The sequence below is a fragment of the Bombus terrestris genome, chromosome 16, assembly GCF_910591885.1.
Source record: "Bombus terrestris chromosome 16, iyBomTerr1.2, whole genome shotgun sequence".
Taxonomy (NCBI): Eukaryota; Metazoa; Arthropoda; class Insecta; order Hymenoptera; family Apidae; genus Bombus; species Bombus terrestris.
This window is the reverse complement of record NC_063284.1, coordinates 4,288,922-4,302,865: the sequence shown is the minus strand read 5'-3', so window position 1 is coordinate 4,302,865 and position 13,944 is coordinate 4,288,922. Positions and strand designations below refer to the sequence as shown.

At 31.1% G+C, this 13,944-nt stretch overlaps 2 protein-coding genes and 1 long non-coding RNA gene across 7 annotated transcripts; 1 reads left to right on the top strand and 2 right to left on the bottom strand.

Moving 5' to 3' along the window:
• Positions 1–243: 243 nt before the first annotated feature.
• On the top strand, positions 244–8,003 carry LOC100642714 (formin-binding protein 4). 4 transcript variants are annotated; one of them, XR_007226792.1, is made up of 16 exons: positions 244–527; positions 620–736; positions 955–1,106; positions 1,179–1,290; positions 1,368–1,550; positions 1,630–1,795; positions 1,871–2,646; positions 2,712–3,061; positions 3,190–3,323; positions 4,962–5,107; positions 5,182–5,412; positions 5,489–5,808; positions 5,881–6,201; positions 6,282–6,375; positions 7,763–7,847; positions 7,944–8,003. XR_007226792.1 is itself a non-coding variant. In XM_003403147.4 (15 exons), the coding sequence occupies exons 2-14, from the start codon at positions 661–663 to the stop codon at positions 6,369–6,371; spliced, it is 3,054 nt and encodes a 1,017-aa protein (XP_003403195.1). In that variant the 5' UTR covers positions 245–527; positions 620–660; the 3' UTR covers positions 6,372–6,375; positions 6,474–6,788. The 4 variants fall into 4 exon arrangements, 2 of the variants coding, with proteins under 2 accessions (XP_003403195.1, XP_048269244.1); XR_007226793.1 differs by having other exon boundaries at positions 7,763–7,861; XM_003403147.4 differs by lacking the exons at positions 7,763–7,847; positions 7,944–8,003 and adding an exon at positions 6,474–6,788 and having other exon boundaries at positions 245–527; positions 5,185–5,412.
• LOC110120194 lies at positions 7,148–7,769 on the bottom strand. Its single transcript, XR_002308829.2, has 2 exons — positions 7,499–7,769; positions 7,148–7,430 (listed from the first exon to the last, which is right to left on the bottom strand). It is a non-coding gene; the product is annotated as an uncharacterized LOC110120194 (long non-coding RNA).
• Positions 8,004–8,379: 376 nt separating the features above from the next.
• Positions 8,380–13,778, bottom strand: LOC100643553 (ethanolaminephosphotransferase 1). Of its 2 annotated transcripts, XM_012319577.3 has the most exons (10): positions 13,214–13,778; positions 13,016–13,137; positions 12,635–12,846; positions 12,392–12,460; positions 12,124–12,316; positions 11,791–12,053; positions 11,555–11,712; positions 11,291–11,471; positions 11,031–11,207; positions 8,380–10,483 (listed from the first exon to the last, which is right to left on the bottom strand). In XM_012319577.3, the coding sequence occupies exons 3-10, from the start codon at positions 12,704–12,706 to the stop codon at positions 10,421–10,423; spliced, it is 1,176 nt and encodes a 391-aa protein (XP_012174967.1). In that variant the 5' UTR covers positions 12,707–12,846; positions 13,016–13,137; positions 13,214–13,778; the 3' UTR covers positions 8,380–10,420. The 2 variants fall into 2 exon arrangements, with proteins under 2 accessions (XP_012174967.1, XP_048269247.1); XM_048413290.1 differs by lacking the exons at positions 13,016–13,137; positions 13,214–13,778 and having other exon boundaries at positions 12,635–13,009.
• Positions 13,779–13,944: the final 166 nt, after the last annotated feature.

Here is a 13,944-nt window from a genome sequence, read left to right as displayed (position 1 = left end):
TTTCGTTCTTCCATTTAGAGTTTTATATTTATAAAATGAATTGTTAGCAGAATATAGTTGAATATTTATATAAATACGAGAATTTATATTTTCTAGTAATATTACTTTGAATAAAAAGGTATTCCATATAGAAACGACGGGTAATTTTACATTTCCCGCCACGGTTTATAAGATATAAGTTAGAAAATATATCACTGGATGGCGCTTTAAATAACCAAATTATTCTGTGGTTTGTACAACTAATAATGAATGATTTAGTGATCGATGCCCCTTGAAGATGGGAGTATGACTTTTCGTTGTAGTTTAACATAACCTCTCTTTTGCGATGTCTAAGATCTTTAGAAGTTTTTAAGATATGTGTGAAGTGTACAGTATTGTATTTTTATACACTTCGTAATTATCAGTCGAAGTGTTCAGTCTCTGCTCTTTTTCATACTTTGCAATTGTTTAAGCAAATAAGCGTATACTTTGAGGTTATGAATGATCTTTCTGTATTGTTTATGAGAAAATATATTCTCGTTTTAAATGTACGTAAAAATAGCGTACAGATTTGCGTCACTTGATTGAATAACTAGATATGATCTCATCATTCTACTCACATTAATTTTCATATTTGCAGATATTTTTATTATCTGTAACATATATAACTTATATTTTATTATGAAGCGACGTCAAAGAAGGCCTGTTTTAGAGCTTAATCAATCGCAATCCGGTTTTCATGGAGAACATTTACAAAGTAAACACATATATTAATTAACAAATTTTTATTATCGCATTATATCTATTTTTAGATGTTAAACTGTTACAGAAGTGCATGGCATTAGAGAATTTTATATATATACAGTAGCATTCTGTAATTATACATTCAATTTTATTAATAAAAAGAAATTGTTAATAAAAACTGGTACATAGATTTAAATTTTATGTAATATGTCTCATCATTACCTTTTTTAGACAAACACAAACATATAAATAGTGATTACCCTGGACAAAACATACCTACAAATCCTCTGGCAAATTTACTTTGTCACTATAATTCAGATAGTGATACTGAAGACTCCAAGAAAGATTGCAAATTAGATGATCAAGTTAATAATTTTTTTAAAGTAAGTAAGGCTCCTCATGATCATAATTTTTTAGAAAACATTAAAAAATGTAAGATCTTTGAAATTTTATAGGAAATCCAACTGATTGCACCCAAACAACCAGTCTCAAATGAATCTAGTAATGTTGCCTTAACAACAAATTCTAACACACGCTTAGCACATTATACAAATCAACAAGCACTCAGTAAGATATTATCATATCTTAGAATTTAGAGAATATCTTTGCAATACTTTGTAGATGAATAATGAAAACCATTTTAGTGTGGAGAGAATGCTTAGATGAATCTTCAGGTTATCCTTACTATTGGCACATTGAGACTAACGAAGTAACCTGGGAAATGCCAGATGAATTACGGTACTTAAAAAACAACATTAAAACAAGCTCTGTTATAAAACCACTTTCAATGCAAGAGTCTCATTGGGTTGATTTCTCATCAGTTACATGTAATTGTATTTTGTTGAATTTTTATTTTGTTCTTTAACAGATATGGATTCTCTAATTAATAGCATGAAATCTTTTTAGATCAACAATCCCATGAAAATATACCAGAAGGTATGATTCCACGGGAAGTGGTGGCTCGAAATCGTAATAGATATATTTGTAATGAGACTTTGCAGAAGCCAGAATCTCAAACTGATCCAGACACTGCTAACACATCTGATACCATGGATAACGATTCTGATGATGGGTATAACGCTAAGGCATTAGTAATTTTAAATCTCACTTTAATAGATTTCTTAGAAAGAATAATTTAATGATTTAGGAAAATAGAAATGATCACATCCTATGGGAGTGATGAAAGTGATTCAGATACAGTGGATGAGAATCGATCAAAGAACAATATGAAAGAATCATCGGTGAAAAGCACAAGTACAACACCAAAATTAAGATGCCCTGAAAAACTTTCTGCATCAACTCCTATAATCCAACCACAGTTACTGACAATTTCTCAGAATCCAAATCAGATGTACGAAAACAAAGGTACTGTAGAAGAATCAATGGTAGAATCTGTGGACTCAAAACCATCCAATGATGCAGAGGCTAAGTACTTAATAAACCAAATTAAACAAGATGCTGTTCAAAAGATAGATTATACGGATAAAATTAATAATGATAGTCGATTGATGAAAGAATCTATAACAAAGAAAAGCAGTAATAAACACAGTGTTGACTCCGATGTAGACTTCCGCATTTCTTTAGTGCCTGGTTACGATGAAGATTCAGATGTTGAAGAAGAATCTGAAGATAAACAGGAGAGAAAAGCTCTATTTCCAATTCCTCAAACCAAAGAAACCATGGAGAGTATGTTATTAGGTAAAATTGATGGTGATCAAATAGCAGAGAGTAATGACAATGAAGAAATTAATACCGAAAGGAAAATCGTACAAGAAGATAATGAAGACATTCTAGAAAGGTTAGAATGCAGAGATGATTCAAATACTAAAACAGAGGAGGATACGCAAAGGGGAAACAAATTCGTCGATAACGTACATGGTCGGAATAAATTTTTTCAAAGGAAAAAACGTATTGCATTTGATGGTAAGAATATTTTACAAGTCAATAATTATAACCCGAATTAAATTAAAATTCACTTATTTTTTTAGTTCCATCTACAAAGATAAAAACAAATAATGATAATGAAACAAGTAAACTGGAAGTGGAGACCCAACGCGAGGAAATTAACTCTTGCGACGAACATCTTATTGAACCTCAGGTTGATCAGCAAGAAGAACCAAACACTGCGAACGAGAACATGGAAGAGAATGTTTCAACTTGCAAAGATGAATCAAATAGTACTGAAGGAGAAACAAGTACATCAGAAACGAATGGTGAATCCAAAGAAGATGAAGGGGAGGTTAATCTACTATCCCAGATCATACTTGAGAAATTAAAGTTTCTATCAGAAGGAAAACCAGGTGTATCGCCAGTTCAATTGATGTCTATTCAGCTACAAGTAAATAAAATTCCTTTTTACATAATTATAAGAGATCAACCAATATAATGTTGTATCAGATATAATATAATGTTGTATGTATGAGATCAACAAGTGTAATGAACGATATATTGAATATTATGTTGCAGACATTGTTTGTTGCATGGGAAGCAGGTTGTTTAGAAAAGAATTACTTGCGTAGATGGTTGAGTGACACCAGTCACGAATTGGAACGCTTGGAACAAGATGCAGCACCACCTGGATGGCTATGTCAGTGGGATAGGTATAGTATACCATCTAAAATTTGTGTATTTCATATAAATAAACATAAATCGTACCATATAAAATATCGTGTATGTTATACACGTCATTATTCTAAAAATCTTCAAGTCATGTAATCTTTGCACATATCATTAGCAAGACACTTAATAACGATAACGAGTAATATTTTAAATCTTTTTGTTTCAAATTAATTTTCTTCGCGAGATCGTATCTTGAATTTAAAACACGAAGTATTTTTTCGAATTTTTTTTTAATTCCTCTCATGATTCATAGTAAAAGAATTGAACGAACAATTGTCGTATCCTTATTAAGAAACTTAATCAATTTGATTTTATCAATTTCAGAATAAAACATTACGAAATTCTTTAAAGTTTTTAGGATCATTAATTCTACTTACGTCCTTTAAGGGACAATATTTTTATTAATTAAATTTATTGAAAATTATACATGAATGTGCAAACAGTACCGGGTTATCTTATAAAGTAACTAAGTAATAAAAAGATAGGTTTGTGTTCAGAGTGGAGCCTCAAAGACCAAATGTGCATTATCTAAAATTATGAACGAAGAATATATGTGGAAGAATTAACAAACATTAGGAGCATTGTTTAGTGACTTAAAGCATGAAGATTATATTATCCAATATATTTGAACACTTCAAGAACTAAACTTCTGAAATAACTAGAGTCAAAAGCTCACCTCAACAAAGTGCAGAGACAGAGATTGTACCAAATGGATAAAACCATTCATTAGAGATGCAGTCATGAAACCTGAGAAGTATTTGAAAGAGATCTTAAATCATGTGAGTGTTAAACAGACTTGGTAACCTGAAGGGATAAGTGATAAAAGGGGATGGTCGTAGCTGGAAGAAACCATTATATATCAAAAGAAGCTTATACCAAATTAACTCAAGTTCTTCTTGGACGAAATCATATGAAGGAACTAGGAACCTAAAGAAGCTAGGCATCATTGAAAAGATTTATCAAGTCATTGAAACAAGTTGTACACAAAGTTATTAGTCAAAGCATCAAAGTAACAATACTTCTAGACGATCATTACATATATATCGTACGAAGTTTTCGTTTCTCTACACTACATTTTATGTACATGTTTTTAATGTCACGTATATATGTCATTTGTTAAAAGAAAAATACATTTCATGAAAAGTTGTATCTTCTACATGTTTAAACAATTTGTTGAAATGTAACAATTAAAAGGCGCTTCCCTTGGTTCCTCAACGAGTGCACGTCGTTGTATATCTTTGAAAGTCATCTTCAGGCCTTTGCGCCCTTAGTTACATCGCATAATCAATCCGCTTAATATTTCGCTAGCGTAACGCAGATATTGTCGACGTAATTTTCAATGTTCGAGTTTACGGAAGACATCGCCTTCTATGTAACCGCTAAGTAACACTTAATCCTTTTATAATAAAAGGGCCTCGCTGACTTAATGGCACACCGAGCTGCAGGTAGGAGTATTAACTTTTTGTTTTCTAGCTAATAAGTTGCTTCAGAACTCAGGAGGACGTTCTTTTCATGGAGTAACGTCTTTCCAATGTTTATCAATGTAAAGAAAAAAAACCATGCAAGTAAGTCACTTTTATTCATCATTGTGCTACATCCCTTTGTGGGCTTTTTTCCAGGTCGCATAAGCGATATTATTACCAGAACACTGCCACTGGAATTACACAATGGACTTATCCGGATACTGGCATCGCCGGTGGAGCTGAAGAGATGGAAATTTGTTCCACGCCTCCTCCAGCTGAGCAAGAAGATATTATTATACCTGGTATGGTGAAGTTTTGTAATATAAAATTAGACCCTTAATTTATTTAGTGAATAATGTATACTTCTCTTTGATAGCAGAAGAAGAAGGACTAAGATCAAAGTCAAAGAAATCAGAAGGTGGAGAGACAACAGAGGACATGACGATGCCAAGGAACAGCGACATAGAAGCTCCGCCTCCACCTCAAATTTCAAATCCGAGCCCACCCCCACCCCCAAGAATATACGCGGAGGATTTGAAGAGGGACAAAAGGAAACAAGATAAGTGCAACGACAAATTGGATAATAAGAGATCACGACTAGGAGAAGGTGCATCCTTATTAAATCAATTTTTCTTCACACACTTAGGTATTTTAAATATAAACTGATATATTTCTTTCTGCAGAGGGAGCAGCAGTCGCGGAAATAAAACAATTAGAAAATTCTGTTGCCCCATCCTCTGCCTTACTGTCGCCTCAGCCTGCCAATCTTGCAAACGTAACTAGCGCAGAACCCCTGCCACCAGGTGTTGATTTAACGGAAGCACCTTATGAGATACCTGCAACTGCCCTGAAGAGAATTATTTATGGCGCTGTGCAGTCACAAGGTGCTGCGCTCTACGATGCAACTGCGAGAGATCCGACAGTTCCTATTCTAAGTCATCCAGCGACCATAGTACAAGAACATTATCTTCAATATCCAGCATATCATCAACACTTACACGCTGTATGGTATTAAATATACTAATACAATCAGGTTACTTCTGTAATTAATCTTGTTATATTTATTGTCAAATAGCCAGCGGCCTTAGTACTTCCACATAAGCACAATGTGCAGCCTGCGATTCAGCTAATACCTGACTACACTCCAATATATACGAATCATAAGGTCATTGAGAAGCCACCAGTTAAAACAGCGAAAGAATCTTTAGTGTCTGCACTAGATTCATTTTACAATGACATTGCGCGAATAGAGAATATCGGAATGGAGAAAGTTCCTCAGAGACAAGATACTACGACGGTAGAACCGTCAACCTTACCAACAGAGGAAGCCAAATTAGAAACAGAGCAAGAACCTATCCCTGTTGAAACTACTGTGAAAGAAAAGAAAAGGAAAAGGGTAAAATATTTGAATAAAAGAAGTAAAATTAATTTGGTATATATAGATTAGAAAGAAATTACATCGTGTTATGATTTCAGACAAGGATTGGTATTAGTAAAAAGCATAAAGAAGTCTCTAGTATGGTTGCAAAATGGCAAAAGGTGCAACAGAATTTCGAAAATACGTAAATTGGTTAGTTAATCTAACATTTGAATGTTACATATTTTATATGTAAAATTTGTAATATTTTGAATATTTATTATATATAAAACTTTAAATATTATTTCCAGCTGCAACTTGCCGATATTTAGATCACTCGACACAAATAGCACACTGTACTCCCGCCAGTATAGTGACCCCGTACCTGCAATTAACTTTATTATTCTCTGCGCTCCCTTTTCTATTTTTAAAATTTGACGAACTTACTATAAGAATTAGTAGGTTCTGAAAAAAGAATGTTGTAAATTTTGAGGAGTTATAGATATGGTTTTCTTATCATTGTGTACAAAGTATAGGCTGATCTCTTTTAATGCTCATCAACTGTGAGAGAAGAATATTATCGCGATTTATAAGCATTTGAAATAAAAAAAAGTATTGTAATTTAATAACATTCAATTCCATTGTCTTCGCGTATAGGTTTATATGTCCTATGCTTTGAAGTATTTAGGATTTATTTATCCTCAAATATCATGGAAGAAAAGTGTTCTCCCATCCTATACAATTTAAAAACCAAATATTTCAGTGCTACGTTCTCAAAAACAAATAGCTACCTCTTATCACAGGTCTAGAGTTAATCACCTACTTTTCAAAACAACAAAAAGAGGCTTCTACTTGTTTGTTTAAGGTTATGTAACTTCGTTTGAATGCAAATTGAGGAGATAGTGTTATGATTATATTTAGATACTTTCATAATAATGATATAAATTTTAAAACTAAAATTACACAGAATTCATAATCATTGTAGGAAATTTATAAGATTATATGTATTACAAATTCATTTTGTAACAATATGTACATACATATATGATTGTCAAAAATATACATATGCATATATAAAAGCAGACAATTGTAATTGGTACTTATTTAAACTTACATTTATTACTTCAGATTTCAATTTAAATTTCACTGTATATTTTAATTAACTTTGATATTTTAAAGACTTATCATTTTATAAATAAAACTCGTTAAACTCGATTACAATTGGAGAAAGCCACGACTATCAATGTTATGTGATAAACTTTGAATATCTGGAAAATAAAATGAGTGCTTCAAATACAGATAATAAACATATATCGACATTAAAAGAAAAACTTACACAAAATCAGCGTCTAATTAATCCTTGTTTACAAGTATGTGTACGGGATTTAGTTCTTTGAGGTTATATAATTTGAACCTCTTTATTCAATTAAAATATTTAAAGAAACGAAACTTACAATTTGAAAAGTTAGAAACTAATTTAGAGAAGAATGGAAGAATAGATAAATTGTAGCTGTTTCTATTATTTTAAAAGTTGATGAAAAGTCTGTTACTTAACCTCAAAGGTATAAAAAACGTATTTATCTTGTTTTTTATTTTTCAGGAATATAACATCAGTGGGAAATGCCTAGAAGACAATAAATACGAAGTTAATAATTGCATAATGCAATTTGAAAATTACAAACTCTGTAAGAAATTTTGGGTAATTGTACATATATATTTACTAAGCACATTAATGTCAGTTCTGAATACAGTCTACTTCAAATATTTTATTAATGTTTTAGGGAGAGGTAATGACCAGTAGGAAGATACAAGGTATAAAGCCATACCTCCCTTTGCCTGAAGAAAGAGAAAAAATAAAAGAAGAGTACCTACAATCTCGCAAAAAATAGTACAGCTTTTTATGGATGTTAGGTTTTGTATATAATTTTATAGCTACTTTATAAACGTTATTTATATCTACAAAATCATTTTTATCATAATCCTGAAATATATAAGAGATGTATTCCTAAAATAGGTAACTCTTTGTTTATTTCTATAATTACATGCATTATATGTAAAAGTAAAGTAAATGCAAAACAGTCTTTTGTGCTTTTAATTGTATTATTAATGCATTAAAAATATATAGATAAAATGTGTATATAACTGCTCGCAGTAAGCGAAATATTTATGTAAAATTCCTGTTTTTAACATCTTTGGCAAAAACAAACGTTCAAGAAATTAATACATACATTGTTATATTCGATGAGTTATAAACGATACAGATGATTAATACCTTATACATAAAAAAGAAGAACTAAATATCTAAAAAGTAAAGTTACATAAACGGTGTTTTAATTAGTACGGGTTAAATAGCTTTCGTTAATTACTATTTGTACAAGTATGTCCATAAACACCTAGGTAGTTAAAAAATTTAGCATTTCGAGTTCCTACACGTTCGGTAAGTTCTTTTGTGACTATGTATGTACATATACTAAAGTTTACAAAAAACTCGTTACATCTATTAACATTCTCCACTCTACTTACAATTCCAAACGAATACTTGAATTAATTTTTTCTTTTACAAAATGCAATGCGTTAAATTTCTTAAAATTATGTATATCGATAACATAAATTAGACTAGTAACAATATTAAATGCAGAAATAGAAATATTTTCGCTTAAAATATTATAATGGAATTTCAATGCATAAAATCAATGGCAACTCATGATAATATACATTTCAACAAATTGGTTAGTGTTACATTGACTTATTTGTTCGTTTTATTCGTACAACGTGGGAATTATTTAACACTTAATAGTTGCATATACTGTTTCCTAACTTACAAGCCAGATTATTCATTTCAGTTCACAAATTAATTAATATAATTACTGTTTATATATTTTACACCATCTGCTATTGTCACCAACTACATATCTTGTAGACAAAAATTATAATAATTGATTGGTATTAATAACAAAAAAAGGATCAGGTAATTAATTGTTGCATGATTTCCGACTTCTGACTGTGATTTCATATATTTTTTCCCACGTTGAAAACTTATTGAATTTTTTTAGACTGCAAATTTTTAGGCAGATTCATATTTTTATAAACACAAATAAAAAGGTGAAACCTAAGCAGGTTTGCTTTACCTATTGAATACTATAACTAGTAATATATTTTATGCATTTTTGCACTTTATGTAAATTTAATATATTTTTGCAACTTCAAATTTCCCATAAATGCATAAAGATCCGCAATGAGTATGGACTAAAACGTCATTTGGAATATTTTATAAAGAAAGAAGAAAATGAAATATCGCGTATCTTTTCTTCAATTACTCACTAGGTTCTTTAATCAATTCGATCGACTTGATTTAATCTAAGTCAAAATTTGTGATTCAACGTTATCGTTATCCACGTCGGTACACGACGTTTTCTACATTATTTGCAAAGATTCTTCGTTTCAGGAAGCCGATTAAATATAATATAACATACACATACATCCTTACGCAAAATAAATAATGTCTTCTATCTTATTACACCAGCATTACACCCTTTCTCTTTTATCCATATCGAAGTTCATCTGCCAACTTGCTCAGAATTTTCACGCAAAAGAAAACTTCGTCCTTTAGCAATCACTCGAAACAAAAGAAAAGCTTCTGTGGAGACCTTCAAAAGTTCAAAATATCTCGAAATTTGACTCTTAAATTTCTTCAATTTTCTAATTTCTCAAAAGGAAAGAAATGTTCGTTTCATGGGAAAATTGAGCAAGCCAGATTCATAATCTCATTTTTCAGACAATACATGTTAAAAACGAAGAATTCGATGCGCAACAGCTAAAAGCCTTGCGTGCTTTAAATAAATGCTCTATGCACAGTCAGAGTTACGAACAGAACACAAAAAGACAAAGTAAAGAGAACGTATGTGAACTTATTTGAGAGTATATACACATAAAGAAAGCTTCTAGGTTCTTCTTTAATTATATCACAGCAACATGAAATGGAAATGGCTTCATCTTTGCAACTGAATTGTTAACATTACTTAACAGGTACTCTCTCTATTTTTAGATATATGATCAGCGATGGTTGTATGCTCGAATAAACTCCTATTATCTACTGTCCAATATTTGCATGTTCATATTTGAAATATTCTTTTGTTCTTCATATCAATCATAATTCTGAAGTTTCTTCTGTTTGTCTGCTCTGTACTCAGTCATTCGTAGCTCTTTCCGACCGTTTGTTCGTATTTCTTCATTTTTAACATGTATCGTCGGCAAGTAGTCAGTCTGCACGATCTTTAATACGGAACGTGTGAATACGGAAATGACGACACATCTGACGCACCTAAAGGAATAAATAACTTATTAATAATAGTCTATATAGGATGTTTCTGCAATCATGGTACAACTGGAAAAGATTCCTCGTATAAAGCTAAGTCAAACATATAGAATAACATCTTTTTTTGCATATTCATTAAGTATACATGCATCTTAATCACACATCTTGCTCGGGGAATCATATCTCATCTTCTATGTCCTATATTCTCATATCTTATCTCATATATTCCACAACCAACTCTATTCAATCTTCAATATCTGACACTTCAAAAGTTGCATATTAAGCTATCGATCTCTTTCTCTCACTTTCTGCATTATCGACAATTGTATATACTATATCTAATATCTAATATTTATTATCTTACATTCATTAACCCAAGTCCATTCCACAACTTACATTTTTATTCCACATTGTATATTTTGTATATGCTACCTCATATCCCATATCATATAAACAAAATGTATTTATAATTACAAGCTTCCGGTTGTACCACGATTTCAAAAACTCCCTGTATTATAAAATGTTTTGTTGAAAATAATAATATAAAACTTACCACACATGTTCCATAGTGAATATGTGCCAATAAAGCTATAATGGCAAGAATATATGTGGATACCAAATCTATACTAGGCAAGATAAATGAGAAAAGGGCTGCAACCGCTACAGGTAATAATATCCATGATAATAGTTCACATCTGGTGTTGCTCATTTGTGAAACAATTAAACGACACTGTAAATTTTAAAGAATATAAATTAATTAAATTAATTTTTATCAATCAAACGGTTTAAAGTCACTCTGACTAATTATCTTACACAGATGTTTGAAAAAATAGTTCCAATTGCTAAGAAAATTATCCTAGGATCTTTATCTATGATATTACTAGGTGAATGAACTACCCAAATTGTTGAAATTGAAAAGAGTACTGCTAGAGGCAGTAGAGGTCTTATGGCATCTAGGAACGTTCGCATTTTACCAGTCTTGTCCCTATATGATCTAGAAATTGCAAAATATATTTTGTTAATATATGATAAAACGTCACTAAAAAATGTAAATTACTTTAATTATATTGTACTAACTTATATATATTCCATAGAACTACAGGCAAACTAGATACAATTGCAGTGACATAAAGTAATACTTCAAACATTACACCAACTGGTATACCACCAGGGAACACAATCTTCCAGGCTTTATGTCCGCCTATACTAGATATGACAAAGACAATAATAGTACCCTAAAAATTTTAGAGATAACCATAAATTACATGAATCACTTATCAATAATTCAATAGATACTTTGAATGAATACTTACTACCATAGATAGATCATATCCCCAAGGAAGAAACAATACCCCTGTGTTATACTTTTCCCAATGAGTTAAGTAGAAACTAATAAACACGTTCCACAGAATGAAATACATTCTTAATGGGGATACACTATGGTCTGTCCTACCAAACACAGAAAACATACAAACACTAATGAGCATTGTTGTCCAACTATCTAATCCATGATCAAATAACTCTCCTAAAGGACCTGATGTTTGCGTACGTCGTGCTTGTTTTCCATCAATACCATCTGCAAAATAAACATTACATTAAATACAATGAATTTGTAAATTCACAGGAGATATTAAGATTATACTTACCAAGAGTATATGCCATAAAAACATTGAATGCACCCAAGGCAAAGACCCATCTTGGTATAGGAGGATACTGTGGCTTATCATCACTTGATGCATACAAGTAATAATCATAAAATGCAAACAACGTGAAGTTAAAGACAGTAAACAAAAATCCAGAGAAAGTTAATACGTTTGGGGCAACCCACTTCGGACAATACTATAAAAAAGTTCCAAATTGATATATGAAATTGAACAAGTAATTATAAACAAACATTTTATATAAAGTATGTACCTGTACTACTTTATTCCAAAATGGATGCATAATATATACACTGAGAGGGCTTGTATCCACTGAGCTATACTGAAAATGTAGATGAATGAAAAATTACGAAAATATGTATGAAACTGTAGTCTTTTCTTAAATCTATATTATAATTTTGAGGTAATAAACTAATAATAAACGAAAATTTTTACCACGCAATTCAATATTATTCAATACAAATTATGAAGAAAAATACTTAGCTAGAGGACTTACTTTATAGTTCTCGAAGCCGGTAAGATGTTGTTCAGTAAGATACTTGACTTCGAGATTCAATTTGTGATACATGTTGATGTACAGAATTCGTCTAACCGCTGTGCTGGAGAAAGACGTGCTTCAATTCCGATTCGAAATCAATTGACCTTGTTTCACTTCATGGGAACGTCAAACGACATTCCCCGGAATATGAATATGCATGAAGGTTAGAACTGTTCACATAAAAAGATTAATAATTTCTAAGCAGCATGTGCTTTTTGCAAAGTAAGCCCGGTAAGCGTCAGTTCATGGTAACACTATCTTATGTAAATGACGACGCAACTCTTATCTTAAACGCAACTCTTTTCCGGCAAGCAGAAACTCGTCAAGGCTGATACTCACGTGCGCGAAAAAAAGATCCGTCCAGCCGAGTTAAAATCAAACAGGAAGAACAACACGCAAATCCCGCCTATGAAACTGCGTATTGACACCTATTCATAGATTAGCTCTAACGTAAACGAGTCCTTGAAGAATAATAATATCTCGTTAAATAATAGAAGCTGAAGATAATAAATATGCAGAGGTCAAAGTTGAATATACCAATTGATTATTTTAGCGTTTACCAATTAAATGTTTATTGAGCAAAATAAGATGCGACATTGTACGTATTGAAATTATAACTGAATCATATATATAGAGTAACATTTGAATCGTGACACTTAAAATAGGTTATATAAATGAAATAACCGCGTTTCTCTTTGGTTTTCTGGTTATGTAATGGGATAATTACTGCAATTATTCTTCATTCCTGATTATAGTGAAAAATTTGTCAATTCATGCGAATCTATTTATAGCATATCTCTTCTACAAATAGCAATATTTAAATTGGTTGAATATGTATATTGGTTGTTTTCAAGAAAATAAAATAAATGGAAATTCTTCTGTATTATAAATCTTCTATATTCTATATTATATTGTATTCATTATGTATGATAAATTATGTCAATGTCTATGTGAAAACATTTCTGAAAATGTTGACATTATGACTTTATTAAACAGTACTTATAAGATTTTATTTTACAATATTTTTATTACAAATCTATGTTACATATTACATGTTTTGCAACAGTCTTAGACTAATTTATTTATGTTAATGCTGTAATACCTGTAAAACAATGATCAAGATAAATTTAAATTTACATTGAGGTGCTTCATAGGAACTATAAATTGATAGAACTCACACATATTACTTCGTTAAGTGGTACCGAAGAACAAGGAAAGGAACAGAAAATCCACTTCCAAAGAAAGCAATGAAAAGTGCACATAACTTG